Source organism: Meriones unguiculatus, chromosome 1 (genome assembly GCF_030254825.1).
Source record: "Meriones unguiculatus strain TT.TT164.6M chromosome 1, Bangor_MerUng_6.1, whole genome shotgun sequence".
NCBI lineage: Eukaryota > Metazoa > Chordata > Mammalia > Rodentia > Muridae > Meriones > Meriones unguiculatus.
Window position 1 is genome coordinate 74,797,252 of NC_083349.1, and position 20,285 is coordinate 74,817,536.

General features: G+C 42.9%; 1 protein-coding gene across 8 annotated transcripts in view; it reads right to left on the reverse strand.

Moving 5' to 3' along the window:
* Window positions 1-18,074, reverse strand: part of Sfxn4 (sideroflexin 4) — a 33,042-nt gene extending 14,968 nt beyond the window's left edge. For 2 of the 8 annotated variants that reach the window (XR_002477232.2, XR_009594516.1), the window contains exons 1-14: window positions 17,676-17,832; window positions 16,555-16,620; window positions 14,832-14,906; window positions 13,576-13,602; window positions 13,436-13,490; window positions 12,020-12,045; window positions 10,149-10,202; window positions 10,012-10,068; window positions 9,844-9,909; window positions 8,161-8,239; window positions 6,490-6,605; window positions 5,408-5,493; window positions 2,949-3,066; window positions 386-656 (exon numbers count right to left, since the gene is read on the reverse strand). Coding sequence is in view for 6 of the 8 variants with exons in the window: in XM_021659085.2 (XP_021514760.1) it covers window positions 579-656; window positions 2,949-3,066; window positions 5,408-5,493; window positions 6,490-6,605; window positions 8,161-8,239; window positions 9,844-9,909; window positions 10,012-10,068; window positions 10,149-10,202; window positions 12,020-12,045; window positions 13,436-13,490; window positions 13,576-13,602; window positions 14,832-14,906; window positions 16,555-16,620; window positions 17,676-17,738 (966 nt within the window). In the remaining 2 variants the exon portion in view is untranslated. Of the gene's footprint in view, window positions 1-213; window positions 657-2,948; window positions 3,067-5,407; window positions 5,494-6,489; window positions 6,606-8,160; window positions 8,240-9,843; window positions 9,910-10,011; window positions 10,069-10,148; window positions 10,203-12,019; window positions 12,046-13,435; window positions 13,518-13,575; window positions 13,609-14,831; window positions 14,907-16,554; window positions 16,621-17,675; window positions 17,834-17,936 lie in introns of those variants that run through there. The other 6 variants (XM_060391880.1, XM_021659086.2, XM_021659085.2 and 3 more) reach the window with 6 other exon arrangements.
* Window positions 18,075-20,285: the final 2,211 nt, after the last annotated feature.

Sequence of the window (20,285 nt, forward strand, 5' to 3'; positions counted from 1 at the left end):
ATGGCTACAGAGCAAGGCCCAAAGAAAGGGAGATGGGTATTCCTGAGAGTTGATTGTGCATAGACCTGGACTGGTGTTGGGAAAAAAGCTGTTACTGGCAAGAGGCCTTGGTTATTATAAAAACAGAAGTATCAGGGTCCTGTCAGTCAGGAACCAGGGAAGCAGACAGAATACCTGCAGTGTGGATCAGATGAAATAAGTAGGGACACAGAATTACTTCAGGGACCAGAGCTTTAATGAGCTCACCAGAGTTTTTTGTCTATCTGGAGGCTATCATTGTAGTGTTTGTATCTGAGACACGATGTACCTTTTGACTATTTTTCAAGTACTCAACTTTAAGTAAGTTTATTAGGTTTACACTATCCTTTACTAGGCTGATTCTTACTTCATTCACTGTTCGTTCAGCAGTTCCCTGGGTGTTGCTCTTCTTTCAGTCAGTCTCAAAACCCCAGGTACAATGGGCTTTGAAACCAGCTTGCTGCACAGGTATTGCTGAGAACCCAGAGGACACAGCAGTGCTCTCTAAATGAACCTTGACAGGCTAAAGATTTCCAGACAGAAGCCAAACTTGCTTGACCCTACACTCCTCTGTTATAGAAGAGTTCTTTTTCTTCTGTAGATGACTGAATCGTCTTTTCAAGCTGACTGTACTGGATCTGAAAGACAAGATCACATTCTTTATAATTCATGCTTAACTTCTGCGTCAAAAGCCAAGCTTTAAAAAAGCACCCATTTTCACATCTGTCTCAATGAGAACTAATTGATAGCAAGACATACCATTTCTTAGAACTTTTTAAATAGAAAATTTCAAATACAGAGGGAATGAAATAGGCTCTTATACAATCATCACTCAACAATAACTACAAAGAATCTGCTGATCTGATTTCCTGGAGCATTTACCACACCATAAGTGTAGGGGACCTGTTCCCTAGTTTTTTTGTTTTTTGGGACAGGATCTTGATGTGTAGGCCAGAATGGCCTTGAACTTACAATCTCTTCTTGCATCAGACTCTAGAATACTGGAAATACAATAATACACCTGGCTCCTTGCAACATTCCAAGGCAATTTTCATATGTATCATTTCACCTACACACACTCCAGTACAGATATTACAGATGGTAAAGGCTGGTACCAAGCACACAGGAAGAGTTATCACACCTAGCAAATGTTCACAGTGGACCCTAACAGCCAAAGCCCATTTCTAGTCTTGCAAGGTTGAATGTAGTCATTAGCTGATGGCAAGCAGAGGAGCTCTGAAGGGACAGGCTCCTGTATCAGGTACTACAGGGTTACCTGAAGAGATGCTGACCCCTCTCAGCCTTAGGATGAACATTTCAAGGCCAGTATCCCATCAGCACAAGACTGCCCTTGGACCATCTCCACCACGCACCTGCACTGACAGGCACCTCAAGATCTGGTGAATTTTTGGGACGTTCTGGCAGACAGACCCCACCTACTTCCTGCCCCTACTCTGCCCTCTGAGATTCAGCATCCATGCCTGGCAAGGCCCTTGCATGACCCCTTCAAGCCTACTGCCTGCTCCCTCCGCTTGGTGTTGCACTGCTAACTTTGGTCTCAGCATCCTGCCAGTCCCATGAGGTCATGTTTATACCTCCCTCCTACTGGGGAGTGTTCTTTTAGTCCCACCTCTGCCTGTGCAATTCCAGGCATTTCCAGAGGCACCCTCTTCCAGGAAGCCTTCCTTGCTTCTAGCCCCTTTGTTCAAGTTTACTTTCTATCACGGAACAGTAATTTCCACACTTGTATCAGCTTTCCTGCAAGAGCATGTGAGAGATCCTATTATTGATCCCAGGGTCTGTCCTCTTCCAGAGACCTTTTTGTTGTTTTTAAATTTGCATTTATTTTATTTGTGTGGGTGTATATGCAATGGCACACGTATAGAGCTCAGAGGATAACCTTCAGGAGTCAGTTTTCTCCTCATGTGGGTCTCAGTGACTGAACACAGGTCTCGAGGCTTGATGGTAAGTACCTCTATCTGCTAAGCCATCTCACTGGCCCATGAGCTGAGTTTTAAACAGGCACAGAATAAATCTCTAAAGCAATGATTCTTGGCACAGACACTGTCTACAACTTCCTTTAACAGACAAGGAAACTGAGAAAACTGACCGTGATAGAGTGTGGGACTATCCTGGTCCAGGGTTATAGGAGAAGGGCAGAGGAAGCTTCAGCCACGGACACCTCAGACATGAGGATGGCAGGAGTTGCCTCCCTCCCTTCTCCCAACCTGGCACCATAAAACCAGCTCCCCACCATCAACTCCAGTAAGAATTTATTAGCCAGGGGTGGTGCACGCCTGTAATCCCAGGACTCAGAGATGTAGTCAGATGGATCTCTAAGTTTGAAGACAGCCTGGTCTACAAAGGGAGTCCAGGACAGCCAAGGCTACAGAGAAACCTTGTCTCAAAAAAAAAAAAAAAAAAAAAAAAACAAAAAAACAAAAAAACAACTCAGTTTTCAGACTTCACTCCTTGTTTGACCTTACAAGCCCTCCCCGCTAAACCTACAACCCCTATAGAGTATGCAGATGAAGCATCTACCCTTGCCCTGTCCAATGGTAAGGCCACACAAACCTTGCCCCAGAGACCCTGGCCACCTCTCCAGGGACATAAATATACACCTTCATGGGCCATCACTCCAGCCCCAACTTTGCAGATTTTTAAATAAAATTATTTGTGTTTTTATTATTTGTTTGGTTTGGTTTGGTTTGGTTTGGAGACAGGGTTTTTCTGTGTGGCTCTGACTATCCTGGAACTTGCTCTGTAGACCAGGCTGGCCTCGATCAAGAGATCTGCCTGCCTCTGTTTTCTGAGGACTGTGATTAAAGGTGTACACCACCACTGCCTGGCTAAAATTATTTATTTTACTTGTACAAACATGAAATAAACACCCAGTTACTCTTATGAGGGGAAGCGGTGGGAGCTCTTACCTGTCCGATTTGTGGAAACATGCTGAATGACACAGGCACCATCAGCCCCATCATAAACAGGGTACAACCCATTCTCAAGGTCATTAATGAAAACGAGCTTTGTGGGGAAAACTGGGTCCTGTAAGAGACAAAGCACAGCTCACAAGCAGAGCTCAACATTTCAGGGCCTCTTTTCTGAAGCAGGCCTTGTGCTTCAATGACAGCAAATTTGGCTTAACATGAACCTACAGACCTACACCTTGGGCACTCTGCAACCATCCATCAGCAGGCCCTAAAATGCACATGGACTGAGTGAAGCCTATTTACTCAACCCTTTCATAGAAATGAGGAAGTAAACCAGGCTCAGTAGCACATGCCTGTAAATCCTAGCAATTCAAGGAGGCTGAGGCAGGTAGATCTCTGTGAGTTCAAGACCAGCCTGGTCTACAAAGTGAGTCCAGGACAGCCACAGCTACACAGAGAAACCCTGTCTTGAAATAAAAAAAAAAAAAAAAAAGAAATGAGGGAGTAAGGAACTGACCACTTAGAGCAACTTGTCAAAACTCCAGAACTTGAAGTGATAGTTCAGAATCTAAAGCATGTGACTTAGTCTTTTGTTTTGCTTTTAATTAAATTTTTATATTAATTACAGTTTATTCACTTCATATCCCAGCTGTAGTCCCCTTTCTCATTCCCTCCCAATCCCACTCTCCCTCTGTCCCTTATCTCCTCCCATGCTCCTCTCCAAGTCCACTGATGGGGAGGTCCTCCTGCCCTTTCATCTGACCCTAGCCTATCAGGTCTCATCAGGCCTGGCTTCATTGTCCTCCTTTGTTTTTTGAGACAGGGTTTCTCTGAGTATCCCTGGCTGTCCTGGAACGTGCTCTGTAGACTAGGCTGGCCTTGAACTCAGAGATCTTCTTGCCTGTCTCCTGTGTGCTGGGATTAAAGGCGAGTGTCACCACTGCCTGGCTGTATGATATTCTTTAAAGAATGGAAGGGGCAGTGTGGTGATGCACATAGCATTCCAGCCTGGAGAGTCAGAGAGAGACCTGAGGCTGCACAATTCTGTTGACCAAGCATGTGCCCAATGGGCATTCACTTGCCCTTTCTAAGCCTTGGGTTTTTTATTTCTTGAGACTCAAAAAGAAGAAACTGAGATGGAAGGTCCATACGATGCTCTACTATGGATGCCACTTGCTGTCCTGGCTCTGAGACAGTGGTTCTGTGAGATCATCTAGTGGCACTGTCCTTCCAACTTCTCTTCACACCCTGGAAATAAATGCCACTTTAACCCTGCAGAAATCCTGAGTATCATTCATGTATAACAAGCATTGCAGCTCAGACAGAGCTTCAGGGTTGAGACTGACGAGAACAGCCCAGGTAGAATCCCAACTAAGCAAATCTCTGCATCTATCTGGTCAGCTCTCCTGTGGGAAGGGACAGGACATTTTGTTCTGCCCAGAGCGTTTCCTTATTTCACGAAATGTGCCCCACATGAGGTACTATATAGGCTTTGTAGACTTGCCATGATGGACTGAATGGCTGGTTTAGGATAGACACGTGACCATCATGTGCCTACAGAAAGTTCTGGATTCTCTTATCTGAATGAAGCAGATCTGCCTTTAAGTTTTGCTGTATGGCTCTCTGATGGGGAAGCTGTGAGGTGACCAGGGAATGGTCAGCAGTTGTGTCTCTTTAAGCATCCACTTTGGCAGAAGGCTTTCAACACCAGAGCTGAAGGAAAGGGAAACACCCAACAGAGGTACTCCCAAGTTCAGGGCTTTAGACTACTACTGCTAGATAGCTATCTCTGTATCTGCAGACTGAGTTTCTCACTTGGCAACCACAGGAGCCCACCTGACCCCCTAAGATCTCTACCTACAACAGGTTTTTGTTTTGTTTTAAGGCAGGTTGGCCTCAAATTAACTATGTAGCCATAGTTCCTCATGAGTTCCTCATCCTCCTGTCTCCACCTTCTAAGTGCAAGGATTATAGTGTGTACCACCATGCCATTTGTGAGGTGCCTGGGGTCAAATCCAGAGCCTTGTGCAGACAAGGCAAGCACTCTACCCACATTTCTTTAGCCCTAACCCCATTAACAAGCCATTTCTTGATTTAACAAAGGAATGTCAATCTGCTGGACTGGGAGCAATTTGGACCTATAAAGTACATTGAAGTCAGAGAAGGGTAAAGCGAGAGCAGAGCTGGGAAGAACCTGAAGATCACACCACTACACTCTCCTACAATAGGAGAGTGGACATGTCCAGAGACAGCTAACCAAGGGAAGGAGCATAAGTTCCAGGTTCATGCAGGCAATACTTCTAGATTCTTGTCCAGACAAATTCTGTTACCTAGTCCATCTTATAGGAAGGCTACAGAGGCCCTCATGCCTGTCTGTCCCTTGTAAGTTTATAAAGGTTTTGATTTGTTTTTCTCTCTTAGATGGGTTTGATCACATAGGGAAAGGCAGCTCTTACCTTTTAAAGAAGTGGATAAAGACTTCAGGAATCAGGGCTGAGGTCCCAAACAGCACTGCCCTGGAGAATGTTGTTTCTCTAATAGCCTGGTAAGAAGGCCAAGGAGACAGCTTAATAAAGGGAGACAATGTCCAGGGACCCCACTAGAGACTAGCGTACAATAGCTCCTTTCTCACTGGGAAAGACGTCAAGGTGACACTTTACAGGGGCTGGTGTTCACAAGATGTCTGGGCTAACGGTAACTGAGAAGGGATTTTACCTCCTTTACCCCACTGTAATCCCCATCAATCCATCAAAACACCCCCAATAAGTCACCCTCAAAAGTACATACCAAGGCAGCTTCTAGAGAAAGCCTCACCTAGAGTGAACTAAAATAGCAGCCTCCAGAGACAATTCAGGATTTGCCTTGAATTTGGCTCATATTGCCTTTCAACCTTACCTCTGCCACCAGCCTCCTATTCTAAGTTGCTTACCAGTGGTTCTCATCCTACCATCTCCCCAAAGCCAGCTTTGAATACACTGGGTTACTCTCCAAGCAAGGATAACTGTCTACATCCAGCTCTCACTTGTGTAATTAACGGTAGAATTCTATAAGGTCATATTTTACCTAGGCATGAATGTAAAATGTGCAGCATTCTGCAGGGTCTAGAGTGATAGCTCAGAGGTTAAAAGCACTTGCTGTTCTTGCAAAGAACCTGAGTTCAGGACTGCCCCCACCCATCCACTAACACACACACAGAAAATTCACTCATATAGACACATTCATGTAAATAAAATAGATCTTTACAGTCTGGAGAGATGGTTTAAGAGCACTTGCAGTTCTTACACATAGCCTAGATTTGGTTCTGAGCACTCACATGGTGACTCACAACTAAAAGTTTTGTTTCTCTGGCAAACCCACATGACTGCACCATCTCTTAAACACAAGGTACAAAGTACAGAATCTTTTTCTGGTATGACAGGGGAAGATGTGCTTAGGAAAAGTGGAAGGCAAACAGACATTAGGTTACAAGCTCTCAAATACAAAATCCAATTCTGAACCCAAGGATAAGCAGTAGCCATAGCCTCACTGTGCTTCAAACCTTTCTTCCAGCTTTTCTGGAATAGCCAACAACATGACCTTCCTTGTCCATCACCTCAATTCCTCGGAGGGTCTCAAAACTTCGGGATGCAAAAACATTCATTCCACTGACTTGGACTGTAGATAGAAAGCACATAAACAGAAGTCTGAGTTTTAGAGCAGCAAGGGAACATTTGTACAAGATCATTGCAACAGCTGCCCTTCTTGACTCTCAGATAATCACCTGCTACAGACAGGGCCACCCAAGCTCTCTCCTGGGGCTGTAGAGGTAGGATCAGAACCTTTAACCAACTGGTCTTTGATCCTGACTACAGCCCACAGTCTATCCCAGTGTATGAGGTCCATTCTGTCTCTCTGGCTCAACTGCACTAATAATCCCCAAGGATCCTTGAAATGACTTTCTTAATTCTGCTTGACATGGATTGACTCTATGTCTGCAACATCACTTGCCAAACTTCAACATCAAGCTGCCAATTCTTCAAATTTCTCTGATACCCAAGTTTAAATGTTGGACAAGAAACAGGAAACCTGTAGGCTAGGGAACTCAAAGAATCCTGCAAAGACAAGTAACTCTCTCTGGAGTTTCTCACTCCCCATACCTGGGACCCTATACTGCCACCTGCTTACTGTGAGACCCTGAGCAAGTTTGTTGTTTTTTCAAGCCAGGATTTCTCTGTAGCCTTGGCTGCCCTGCACTCACTTTGTAGACCAGGCTGGCCTCAAACTCACAGAGAGTCACCTGCCTCTGCCTCACTGAGTCCTGGGATTACAGGTACCACCATGCCCAGTTTTTCAAGCTCCCCGTACCTCAAGACTCCTCACTTGTAAAAGGGAATATTTCTTACCCATAGATTATCAGGATTATGTGAAATGATGAATAGGAAATATTTGTGTAAGACAAATCTTTAAAATATAATTTAAGTAGGTTGAGAATTAGCTGTAGAGTGCTTGCCTAGTACATACCAGGTCTTGGGTTTGATCATCTGCAGTACAAATGAAAGTAACAATAAAAGTAATTTGTAGTTCCAGGTTTGTATTTTTTTGTTTTGTTTTTTTTTGTTTGTTTCTACACAGGGTTCCTCTGGGATTAAAGGTGTGTGCCACTACGCCCAGATTTGTAATTTATTAATTTTTGTTTTTTCAAGACAGGGTTTCTCTGTGTGGCCTTGGCTGTCCTAGACTTGCTTTCTAGACCAAGTTGGCCTCAAACTCACAGAGATACACCTGTCTCTACCTCCTTGAATGTTGGGATTAGAGGCTTGAGCCAGGGTGGTGCCCAGCTTGTGTTTATTTTTTAACAATTAAAGTATATCCACAGTGTTGAAGAGATGGCTCAGCAGTTCAGAGGACATTTTGCTCTTGCAGAGGACTCAAGTTTGATTCCTAGCATTCATACTGAGTGGCTCATTACTGCTTATAATTCAGTGCCCTTTTCTGGCCTCCATAGGAACCTGCATTCACATGTACATACTTACACATAATTAAAAACATATAAAAATTAAAATATAAATTAAAGAAGATATCTACAGAGAACATGTCATGTTAGGCCAGGGAGACCTAGCAGGCTACAAATGGTACTGTCACAGGTCACAACATGGTCAAGTTACCCAGGGTCTCTGGAGCTGAAATGACCTCAAAGAACAGCTTCATGCTCTCAGCCCTTTCTGCTTACCAAGAAAGGCGATTGGTAAGGCTCTTTTAAGCCAAAAGTTACTCAGGGGATACTTCATTTGAAAGAGATGAGGGATTAACTGGAAAATAAGAAGGAAAAAAATCATTTCACATGACCAAATACTTAGCTGAACCAACAGAGCAGCAGAGCTGGCACAATTTAGTTCCCATCATAGCCAGCACACTCACACAAATTATTTTTTTGTTTTGTTTTAATTACAACCCTGAGTTAGATCTTTCCGCTTATTCAAGGGGTAGATGGGAACCTCTTCATTCATAGTCTTAAGAGCTAGAAAGGTTTAAAGCCAGACTGGGAAATTGGACTTGTCTGCCTCTAAAGTCTTATTTATGGATCTTTATACATACCTCAGACTGACCTCAAACTCATAATCCTACCAGTTCAGGCTCCTGAGTGTTGGGCTCATAGGTCTGTGCACCATGCATGGCCTTAGGGTGTACATTTGTTTTCTTTCAATTTTCAGAGACGAAGTCTGTTATATAGCTCTGACTGTCCTAGAACTTGCTATGTAGTCCAGGTGGACCTCAGACTCACAGAGATCCATCTGCCCCTGCCTCCTGAGTGCGGAGATTAAAGATGTATACCAACAATCCTGGCCCAGGATCTACATTTTTAACCAATCCAGAATTCTGATATCCAAAGTAGGATACTACATATATGTTAAGTTTCTGTGGTATGAACTAAAAAAAAAAAAAAAAAAAAAAAACTGTACTGAGTAAAGCTATGCCTCAGTATCAGTGTCAGGACCTTCCTTAGATACCAAACTGTTTAGATGCTCAAGATGCATCTGTATCATTATGTACTTTATACATTATATACACTATAACTTAGATATATCTTATCCTAGCTCTTAAATCACCTCTAAATTAGATATAGCACCCAGTGTAATAGAAATGCTACATAAGTACTATTATACTGTTTTGCTTAGAGGATGACAAGATAAAGCATTCATCTATAATTAGTATAGATATTGTCTGCCCACAGTTACTTCCCTGAATGTAAAACTTGCCATACATGGCTAGAGACTTAGGCGTGGTAGCAGGTGATTACTCTGAGAAGACAGGGTTACATTGACTAGTATTTTCTACTCAGATGTTCAAAATTTACAGGTCCAAACAGAAATATTTGTAATTAGAGTTAGAATCAATTTATTTATTTATTTATTTTTGAGGAATAAAAATGGTTTGACAGGTATCCTACTTAGAATCTCAATTAAGGGACTGTCCAAATCAGAATGGCCTGTGGACATATCTATAAGAAACTGTCTTGATTAATGTTTCATGTGGGAGGGCTCATCCTACTGTGCCACCACTACCCCTACATGTGGGCCAGCCACATGTATTTGCCCAGCATGTGGGCCTGGGCTTCCTCTAGAAGAAAACTAGGGAAGCTTGAGCCTGGGAGCAAGCCAGCTAGCAAGCAGTATCTTCCATGGTTCCTGCTGAACTTCCTCAGCTGTGAGTGAATTCCTGGGTCAGAAGTAAAGCTGCAAGGAACAGCAAGTGGTTCTGCCTTCAGATTCCTGTCTGGAGTTCCTGACCTGGCCTCCCTCAATGATAGACTATGACCTAGAAATGTAAGATGAAATAAAACCTTTCCACCCTAAATTGTTTCTTGTCAGAGAAACAGAGATGAACTAGAACAATAGGGTATAAAAACACCTACTCCGAGGAAGGTTGAAGACACAAACACCCCTGCTCCCAAAACTGTTCTCTCTACTGGTCCATGACTCTAAGGAAAAATGAGAGAACATAATACACAATTATGGTTTTGCTCTGCAAGAACATTTTGTAAAAATCCAAATCCTGTCTTCCTATGGTTCGAAATACTTACATAACTGGCATTTCCATTGATGATGTTAAAGGGTGTGGTGTATCCATACAAGCAAGCCTACAGAATGAGAGAGAACTCAGGATCACTTCTGGTTTCAAGTATAATAGAACCCAGAAATCATGAAATTCAAAGTCTACCTGAGTTAAAACGATGGACTTCATTCCAGTAGCTGGCATCATTAACAGAACTACCTTTGGAAAAAAACAAAACATGCTTATGAGTCTCTGGTGAAGAGACAGAGCCTGCAGAAACAAAAATAGTTTCCAAACAGTCAATACAGGACTGTGGTAGTCTGAATGAAAATGGCCCTCAGAGACTCATAAAGTGGAACATTATTGAAGGTGTGGCTTTTCTGGAGTAGGTGTGGTCTTGATGAAGGAAATGTATTACCCAGGGGTGGGCTTTGAGGTTTGTGGATCCAGATGTAGAGCTCTCAGCTCCTCTCCAGTACCATGTCTGCCTGCATGCCTCCATGCTTCTCCCATAATGATAATGGACTAAACCTCTGGAACTGTAAGCAAGCCCCAATTAAATGTTTTCCTTTAAAAGAAAACATTTTTATTGTGTCTCTTCACAGCAATAAAATCCTAACTGAGACACAGTACCAAGGCCCCTAAGGCTGACACAGTAGGAAGTGGACACAGTACTGATAGCCAGGGGACAAACCCATGTTTGGAGTGCACTTAACCAACCCTGAACCAGTGGTACCTGAGAGTTTCGCCAATGCTGTTTCCAAGGCCTACTAGACAGCATGGCCACCGAAAAGCCTGCCTTTGCCAGGGAAAGGTAAACATAAGACAAGAGTGGAGGAAATACAGCCAGCATGGGATGGCCTTACTGGGGGCAATTCCCAGTTCTCAGTGAGAAGTTGCGTGGGGGTGGGCTTGGGTAAGAAGGGTACTATAGTTTGGTCAGGAATATCTTCCAGAGATGCTTTAGCTGGATACAAATGAACTAAAGGCTTGGTCTCCAGCTTGGGGTGACAATGAAAGATATCTAAAGGGATGTCTTCAGTTTACTGGGGACATGCTCTTTGAAAGGACTGCGGAACCCTAGTCTCTATTTCTTTCATTTACTGGGTGCCATCGAGTAAACACCTTGCTCCCTACTCCCTAATATATTTTCACTATTCTGTACCGAATCGCTATAGACTCAAAAGCAATGGGTTCAAGTGAGCATGGAATGATGCCTCCAAAACTATCAGCCAGAATAAATTTTCTTTTTTTCTCCCTGCATTTATTTATTTATTGTATCATAAAGGTCAGAAGAAAACTTGGAGGAATTGGTTTTCTCTTTCCATTATGTGGGTCTTGTGGACAGAAACAGGGTTGAGGGCTTTAGCCTGCTGAGCCATCTCATTGTCCCTTAATAAAAATTCATTTCCTAAATATTTAGTTTTATTATTTTTAATTACATGTATATATGTGTACATGTATTGGGGTATGTGTACATGAGTGCTGGTGCCCACAGAGGCCAGAGGCTGGCTTCAAATACCTCTGGGACTAGATTATATACAGTTGTGAACTGCCCAATGTTAATACTGAACTCAGATCCTCTGCAAGAGCCTGAAGAAGCTAGCATTCAATCTAGCTCCAACCCCCTTTTAAAAAATTTATTTTTGTTATCTGTATGGATGTATGAAGCTTTTGTTTTTATACACTGATTACCTCAGGTATTTGTTAAAGTAACAGAAATCTGATTAACACATAAAGTCATCTACACTTCCATTAGGCTCTGGCCAACAGTATTTCCCAACTCTCTGACCTACAGTACTATGTATATGGTAGATGTTCAAAGAAGGATGGCTTTGTGACACAGGCTTTTGAAAAGTCCAAAGCTTGACTAAGTTAAGTGGAACAGGGTGTGGATACAGGAAAAGCAGACAAAGCCACAGGAGGATCTAGACTCATCTATTAGAGATCCAGAGCTGGAGGGATGCAGTTGAGGTCAGATATTGAGTATCTAAAACTTTACCCATTTCCCTGATGCTAGTGGTCAGCTAACTCACCATGGGTGCTGTCACAGGCAGGAAAGCTGTAGGAGAGAGCACCGTGTTAGTGATCATCGCTAACCAGGCTGACAAGCCCTGGGGGCACCATCCCTTGATAATTTTCTGCAGCCTCCCAAGGGCTCAAACCTTAGGGAACATCGTTGTTTTTCTTTTTCCCAATAAAAATAAAAACTATGGGGATGGGGAAATGGCTCATTTAGTAAAGTACTTGCAGCACAAACTTGAGGAACTGGGTTCATGTCTCTAGTACTCACACAAAAAGCCAAATACAGTAGCATATGTCTATAAAGGCAAAGAGAAATGGGTCCCTAGAGCTTACTGACTTATTATTAGCTTAGACAAATCTATAAGCTCCTGATTTCAGAGAAGCCCTTTTTCAATTTTTTTAAATGGTAGAGAATAATAAAGGTCAACCTCTGGCCTCCATATGCCCATATATACATGTACATTAGCATTAGTGTGTCCGCATTGCACGCGCACACACGCAGTTGAGTACATATGGCAGAAAATTAAGATACAGAAAGACCTACCATAAAGATACCTGGCAGCCTTCCCAGGCCTCTGCCTGAAGGAAAATGGTAATGACTGTTAACTTGCCCATCTTTCTAGATTAAAAAAAATTTTTTTTTCCTTTGAGGCAGGGTCTCATGTAGTCCAGGAAGCTTCAAACTTCCTACATAGCTGAAAATGGTCTTAAGCTCCTAATCTTCCTGCCACCAACCCCCCATATTCTGAGATTATGTACTATGACATCTCAGTTTATGTGGTGTGGTGCTGGTGCTGGTGATCAAACCAAAGGCTTTTGCATGCTAGGGAGGCACTCAACCAACTGAGCTACATCCCAGTCCTTCAAGTATTGTGTGTATGCATGTAAGCGAGTGGTAACATGTGAATTTTATAAATGTGCATGTGGATGTCAGAAGACAAATTCTGTGTTTTCTTCAACAGCTGTCTACCTTTTTTGCTTAAGATAAGGTTTTACTATATAGCCCTGGATGGCCTGGAGCTTGCTGTGAAGATTAAGCTGATCTTGAATTCACAGAGATCTGCCTGCCTTAACTTGCTAAGTTTTGGGATTAAAAGCATGTGCCACTTTATTTTTTGAACCTGCTCACCAATTAAACTAAACTGGCTAGACACTGAATCCCAGGTATCCTCCACTCTCCACCTCCCAAGTGCTGAGTGACAAGCCAAGTTTTTCTATAAGGTGGATCTGAACTCAGGTCCTCATGCCTGCACACAGGTACTTGACTGACTAAACTACCACCCAGGACCTCTCAAGTATTCTTTTAAAGCTATGGCTTCCAGAATTTCCATCATCAATCCCTACAAAGGAAAATAAATTAAAGTACAAAATTTTCTGTTATAAGCCACACCTTCCCCACCTACTTCTGAACAAGATAACCAGCTCACCTGCAGGTCGGAAAAGAGTGGGGATCAACTTGCTGCTGTCAGGGTGTACAGATGACTTCAAAGGAGCAGAAGAAAAGGTTAGCTGGATGGTGAATTTTATTATTTAGAAAGCCAACAATTATAAAGGAGCTGGAACTTACAAGACTCCTATTCCATGCATCTTTAATCTAAAGAAAGATAACAAGAAGCATCAGATTTTAAAGGTGGTTCAACAGCAAAAAAAAAAAAAAAAAAAAAAAAAAAATCTCTTAGCCAGTCTTAATTCTTGATGTCACAGTTATACTACCATTCAGACAGGGCAGGCTACAGAAGAGGGAACAATAAGCCAAAATGAACGCACCAAATGGATCAAATAAATACAAAGTAAACTAACAACTTGCCAAGTGATTTATGAAGAAACTGCACAGAACATTAAGAAGTCCTAGCACCATGGGGAGAACTGTCATCTGACAGCCCTTCAGGGAGTCTAGAATGTCTCCTAGCCCAGACAGCATGCAGAGACTTTCCAAAGCCATCAGTCCACCATCTGTCACAAAGCCGACTGTAAGCCCAGAGGCTTCAACAAGTAGGCTAGGGGCTGGAGAAGTGGCTCAGTGGTTAAGAGTAGTGTACTGGCTGCTCTTCCAGAGATCCTGAGTTCAATTCCCAGCAACCACATGGTAGCTCACAACCATCTATAATGGGATCCGATGCCCTCTTCTGTCATGCAGAGATACAGAAAGACAGAACACTCACATGTATATAAATAAGTAAATCTTAAAAACACACACCATAAAAACCCTACAAAGCTAATATGAGCTTTTTTTTTTCTTCCAAAATGGTTTTTCTGTGTAGCTCTATCTGTCCTGGAACTAGCTCTGTAGACCAAGCTGGCCTGGAACTCAGTGATCCACCTGCCTTGTCTTACCAATTGCTGGGATTAAAGGTGTATGCCACCACTGCCCAGCTTCTACAGGATGTCTTGAGGGACTGATACTTATGAGTTTGAGAAGTAAGATAGGTAAAAAAAACCAAACCAAACCAAAACAAACAAACAAAAAAACTTGGTCTAAGCTCACTGGTAGGAATACAACCCTGCCTTGAAATACTGCCTACAATAAAATATGGACTCTGACTTCGGCAGCCTGCCCTTGAGTTTGCCATGGGTCTCTAGGAATTGGCCACATATGAAAAATTCCCACTAGTAAGTATATGTAGGCGGAACACTGTTCTAGCTGGGTTATGAGATAGAATTCTAACTACACATTTTTGTAAAGTAAATCCCCTAGGCAATATGTATAATGACAAGATTAGTTACCAAACACGACTCTACTTCATTTTACTATGTGCAAGGTAAAACCATGTGAAGGCAATTCTAGCCAGCCTCGAACTGCACATATGAGTTTATGAGACATACCCTTTTGTCATCCAGGTAGTGTTTGGATGCATCTTCTGTGGTAAACAACAGCTGTCTTGATTTTTCTATGCTTCCCTGTAAACAGACATCAAGAAATCAGGCAAAAAATCTCAACATGGTCTGTGTTTATTCTCAGCTTTGAAAACCACAGCTATCAGCACACACCAGCCTTCAGATGCACACTTGATTTCAAGATGTGTTCCTGGGTTTTGATACAATGATCATTCTGTGCGTTGCTCAGAATTAGACCTTCTGGCTCCCTAGACAGCTCCTGTGCCCCTGCTGAAGCTGTCATCTCCCTGGCTTCTGGTTGTCAACTGCCTCGCTGTCAGAGCCCTGTCAATCCCCAACCTCTCATCTACCTTGTTGTGCAGCTTTTTTTTTTTTAATTTGAGGAAAATACACAAAATAAAAAGAAATAATTCACAATAGAACCCCTTATCCAGACAACTGTGTATCATCTGGTTATATTTGTTTCTAATTTTATTTTGTTTTTTTCAAAACAAACCATTACTCATTACTCATCCCCTCCTCATCCTATCACAGATACCACTATTTTGAATTTAGGGTGTAATTTTCCAGTCCATATTGTTACACTTATATATACATATTTGAATACATATGCCCACAAATAAATACATAGTATTTCATCATAATTTGCATAAATGATATACTCTGCACCTTGTCTCACAGACAGCTGCCTTCTCATTTGTTTACAGAGTTTCTATAGTGCTAGGAATGAACCCAGGCTTTGCCCATGTTCATCACTGTTCATCACTGAGCCACATTTGGGCCTCATGTTCTCCCATTTAACATCACACATACTATGCATTTCCACTAAATAAAATATTGATAACAAGTTCACACTTTAATGGCTAGTCAGAATTCCACTATATGAAATATCATATTGTATATTTCCCTACTAATGGGCACTCGGCTTCTTTCCTGGTTCTTAGCAAAAATACAGGGATAAGGGAGATCTAGAGTATGAATATGGAAATATCCTTTATAGTCTGCCCCTGAAAAGTTCTTATAATGGCATGGCAACTTCTTTTCATCTCTAGCCACAATGATTCAAACCCTTGTCTTTTACAGGGACCGTCAGCCATCCCCAAAACTAATGGCCTTGCCCACATATGATCTCTCTGGCTAGTTACTATCTGGCCACCAAGAGACCCCTTGGCACACATATCTCATTACTTGGCTCTGTAGGAAAAATGCCAACCTACAGGAGCCTGAAAGATATGCCTGGACCCCTACTGATTAGTAACTGAGGGAGGCCCCACTCTCTAGCCTTGGGTTCTACTCACATCCCTTCTCTCAGACAACTTTTCCTCTAGACACTCCAATCAGAAACTCTCCCAACTTTTAGCCTGATGAAGGCATAGCCATAGTCTTGTTACATAGAAGATGGTTTTTGTTTTGAGACATCTCATTATGTAACCCAAGCTGGCTCAAATTCACAACTGAAAGCAACTGACTCCTGGCTGGAAGGCTGGTCTGGATTAACTTTGAATTAGCAGCATCCAGTGCAGGCATGGTATTATTCTCTGCTCAACAGACTTATGTTTAACTTACTATTCTTCCAACCCAAAACACTCACTCAAAAATAATAAATATAATAACCTATATACATGTATACACACACATATATATGGGGTATTGTTCCAAGTTTCAAAATAAAGCATGAAATCATTATTTCTTAAAATATAATTATACTTACAATTGAAATAAACAGATTTACAGGATCTAATAAATCCATCCACTGAAGAAATCTTCGAAAGAAGGACTGAAGGTGGTGAGAAAGAGACACAACAGAGAAAAAGTTAAAAGAAATAAGACTTAACAAGGTAGTCACAGTTCATTTTAGCAGGGCACACTTACTAAAGACCTGTAGGCAGCCTGACTTTTATGTATTTATTTTGTATCTCCTCTAACCACTTGGGATAGGGTTTCCCTGAGGAATTAAAACTCAGAATTTGGGATTCAAATGTTCATATCGTCATATGACTTCAAGGCCTTCTCTGCTGCTATAGGCTTTAGCAATAAGAGGAAGACACCCCAACAAAGGCTTAGCTGGGGTTGCAGCTCCATTCAAAAGTGAAGAAAGTGTGTTTTGCTTCAACAAGCTGCCCATCTTCGAAGCTGCTCCAACTTTAAGTTCTGGCTCTCCACAAACAGGGTAGGCTAAAACTTAGTTTAAGGTCAAGGCCTCTAAGAGAGCACCTAGAACCTTGGGGCCCCATAAGGATATACAAGTGATACCAAACCGGGCCAAAAAAAGAAAAAAGGGGGAAGGAGGGTGTTGTAGAATCTAATTTGTTTTGTTTTTTTTATTACACGTTGAAACGTGACTTGGCATTGGTTGGACTAAATATGTCCTTAAGATTAATGGCTGTTTCTTTTTAAACTTTTTAATGTTATTACTAGAAAAACTACCAAACAGTGACTTGCGGGCCTGTCACTTGCTTAAAGCAGGGTGTATGTGCAGTCTTACTCTGAATGGGCTGAGTCAATCAAGCCTAGGAGGCCTGGAAGGCCTTGTTTTCTCTTCACCGTGCTGGCCAGCAAGGGAAGTCCCTACAAGGGCTGGAACTCCTTAGTGAGGCCCTGCCATCAACTGAGTGACTTTGTGGCCTTCTCCAACCCAGCCTCGGACCTAAGTAAGAGATTCAGAGCAGGAGCCACTGGCAAGCTTGGGTTTTCCCCTTTCCTCTGCAGAAACCTGAGGTGGGATACGCGGTCCAAGACCATCTCTGTGAGAAAGGGCATGCCGCCAGGCAGCGGCCTGGTCTGTCAAGGTCACACTGCCTAGGCCAGCCTCCCGCCCCAGCCCCGGCGTACTTGACGTTCGGAAATCCCGAAGTGCAGGTTGGGTTCCATGGGCGCCCTTAGCGACGCCAGCATGAGCCTCCTCCTCTTCCCGGAACCTACGCGAGGTGGCCCCGACCCGGACCGCCTGCCAGCGCAAGGGGAGGAGCCTATGGCGTATCCCGCCCCGAGCCCGAGGTCCTTAGCTTTAATCCTCCGCCTTCTGTTTTGTACGCGGAGAATCCGAGGCTTCCGGGTACAGAGGTATTCACCCCAGTTCCCGTCTCCACTCACCGCTGAGACCGTGTAAGAAGACAGTTTAAGCGATGCAAGAGAACCTCTACCATCACTCCTGCGCTTCTGCTTCTTACCAGGCTCACATTACCCCTGAAGCCTGTTGTATACAAAGTCAAGTGTAAACTGGGCGTGGCAGTGCACGCCTGTGATCCCAGCCCTCAGAGAGGCGGAGGCAAGCCAATCTCTTGAGTTGAAGTCAGCCTGGTCTACAAAGCGAGTCCAGTACGGCCAAGCCTACACAGAGAAACCCTGTCTCAAAAACCAAAACAAACAAAAGTCAAGTGTATACCAGTTGGGTCAGATCACAGCTGGATACGTAATTTTTGTGACCCAGTGAAAAATAGAAATATCGTGAGACTTACTCAAAAAGTACTGAGAGTTCCAGAAGTGTACATCATTGAAACAACTGTGGAGAAGCTGGCTCTGGGTAGTGTTCCAAACTCTCAGCCAGACTGGTTAGGTTTTATTCAGTTTCTTTCCAGCATTAGGTCTGTGAATGAAAACTCCTGAAAGAAGTACAGAGACTGGCTGTGAAGAGATTGGAAAGTTGTGGTCTAAAGGTTAATTACCTTGGGCTAAGTTCTGGCCCACCAGAATAGCCATTTCTTGCCCACCTGTGTCAGAACTAACATCTTGTGACAACAGATAAAAAATTTTTAAGAATATGGATTTAGCAAATCAAAAGTTAAGGATGCCATCAGATAGCATCTTTAGCCATGGGAAAGCTTCCTCCATCTCGATGCGCCTGCCTCTGCTGTATCCACCAATGTATTTTATGCTTGCCCTGATTTATGATTTTCCCTGTTCTGTAAAACTATAAAAACCTTGTGAAACTGCTTCCACGTTGGAACATGAAATTTGGGGTAACCTAAGTCTGTGTTCCCAGAATGGCTCCAGAATAAACTTACTCTATTTTCTTTAAGACCTATTTTGTTGTTGTTGTTTTTCATTTTGTTTTGTTTTGCATCAACAGGTCAAGTCAACTTCATTGGTTGAAAGGCAGATCAATACAGAATTTTATTCCTTCTCTCCAGTGTCAGGGTAGATGGACTAGTCAGTGTACACTTGGATATGTGCATAGAATACGCACACTGTTCAGCAGGGCTCCTGAGTCCAGAGCTGGACAACACTTACCTATGTGATTCTGGTGGTGTCGCTTTCTCCAGGTCTATTTTCTCATGTGGAAAAAGGCATTGTTGCAGGATATTTGATTCCATTGTGAACTCCAAGACTGTGAACTGTAAAAATCTGATATATCCCTATATCCCTCTTTGGTCCACTGATAAGGGAGGTCCTACTCCCCTACTATCTGACCCTAGCCTATCAGGTCACTTCAGGACTATATGGAACTTCTTTCTCTGTGGCCTAGTAAGGCCACCTCACCAGGAGGTGATCAAAGAGCAGGTAACTAAGTTCATGCCAGTGACTGCCATGGGCTTTATTTGGGGGGTGGGGGGGGGTCTAAGTCCTCTCCATGCATGGTCCTTGGTTGATTCATCAGTTTCTTGTCTAGTGTGGATCAGCCCTAACATACACCTTTAATCCAAGAACTGTTTATTGTAAACAGGTGATTATGGTCTAGTTCACTCAGTCCTAGCACACACCTTTAATCCTGAGCTTTCTGTTGACAGGATTTAAGAAAGTTAACCCTAGGTCAAGAGGTGAAGCAAGAAACCAGCTAACAGGGATTAACAAAAAAAGAAGGACTTTGAGTTGGGTATTTAAGACACGGTGAATAAGGAGAGCTTTAGCTCTCCAGCTCTCAGGCTTTTAGCTGTTGCCTTTTTCTTCCTGGGCTGTTTGATGAGCTGTGTAGGAAGGCCTTTTTCTTTGGGATGTAAGCTGAGTAGGAACATCAGCTGGGTGCTTTCTCTGCCTCTCTGAGCTGCTAGGATTTAACTCCAGTATCTGGCTCCAGAGTTTTCACTGGTAAAATATAATGGTTGGAATTTTCATTTTTTATAACCACAAGGCATTGTAATGGTTTTACTCTTAGGGGCTTGCTGAAGATTGAAGGAAATGACTGAGCCAGGCTGAATAGAGGTGCCCAGTAGTAGCTATGACTACCTAGGTTACCAACCCTTGTCTTTCACACCCAGGAATTCAGGCATTTTTATCAGCTTATGTGGCCTCGTTCTTTAGTTGCTTACTTCCCCTGGCTCACTTTGCTATTTTCTTCAGCAGTTCTCTCCACAGCTGGGTAAAGTGACCCTCTTCAGTATTCTCATGCCTAGAAATACACTAGTGCTTCCAGTCTGTAGCACACTGCATTGTCTAATTGGCTCTATCCTCAGTGAGTTACAGATCCAGTCCAGTTGGCTCTTGGTGCTTCCTCATTTTGGAAGT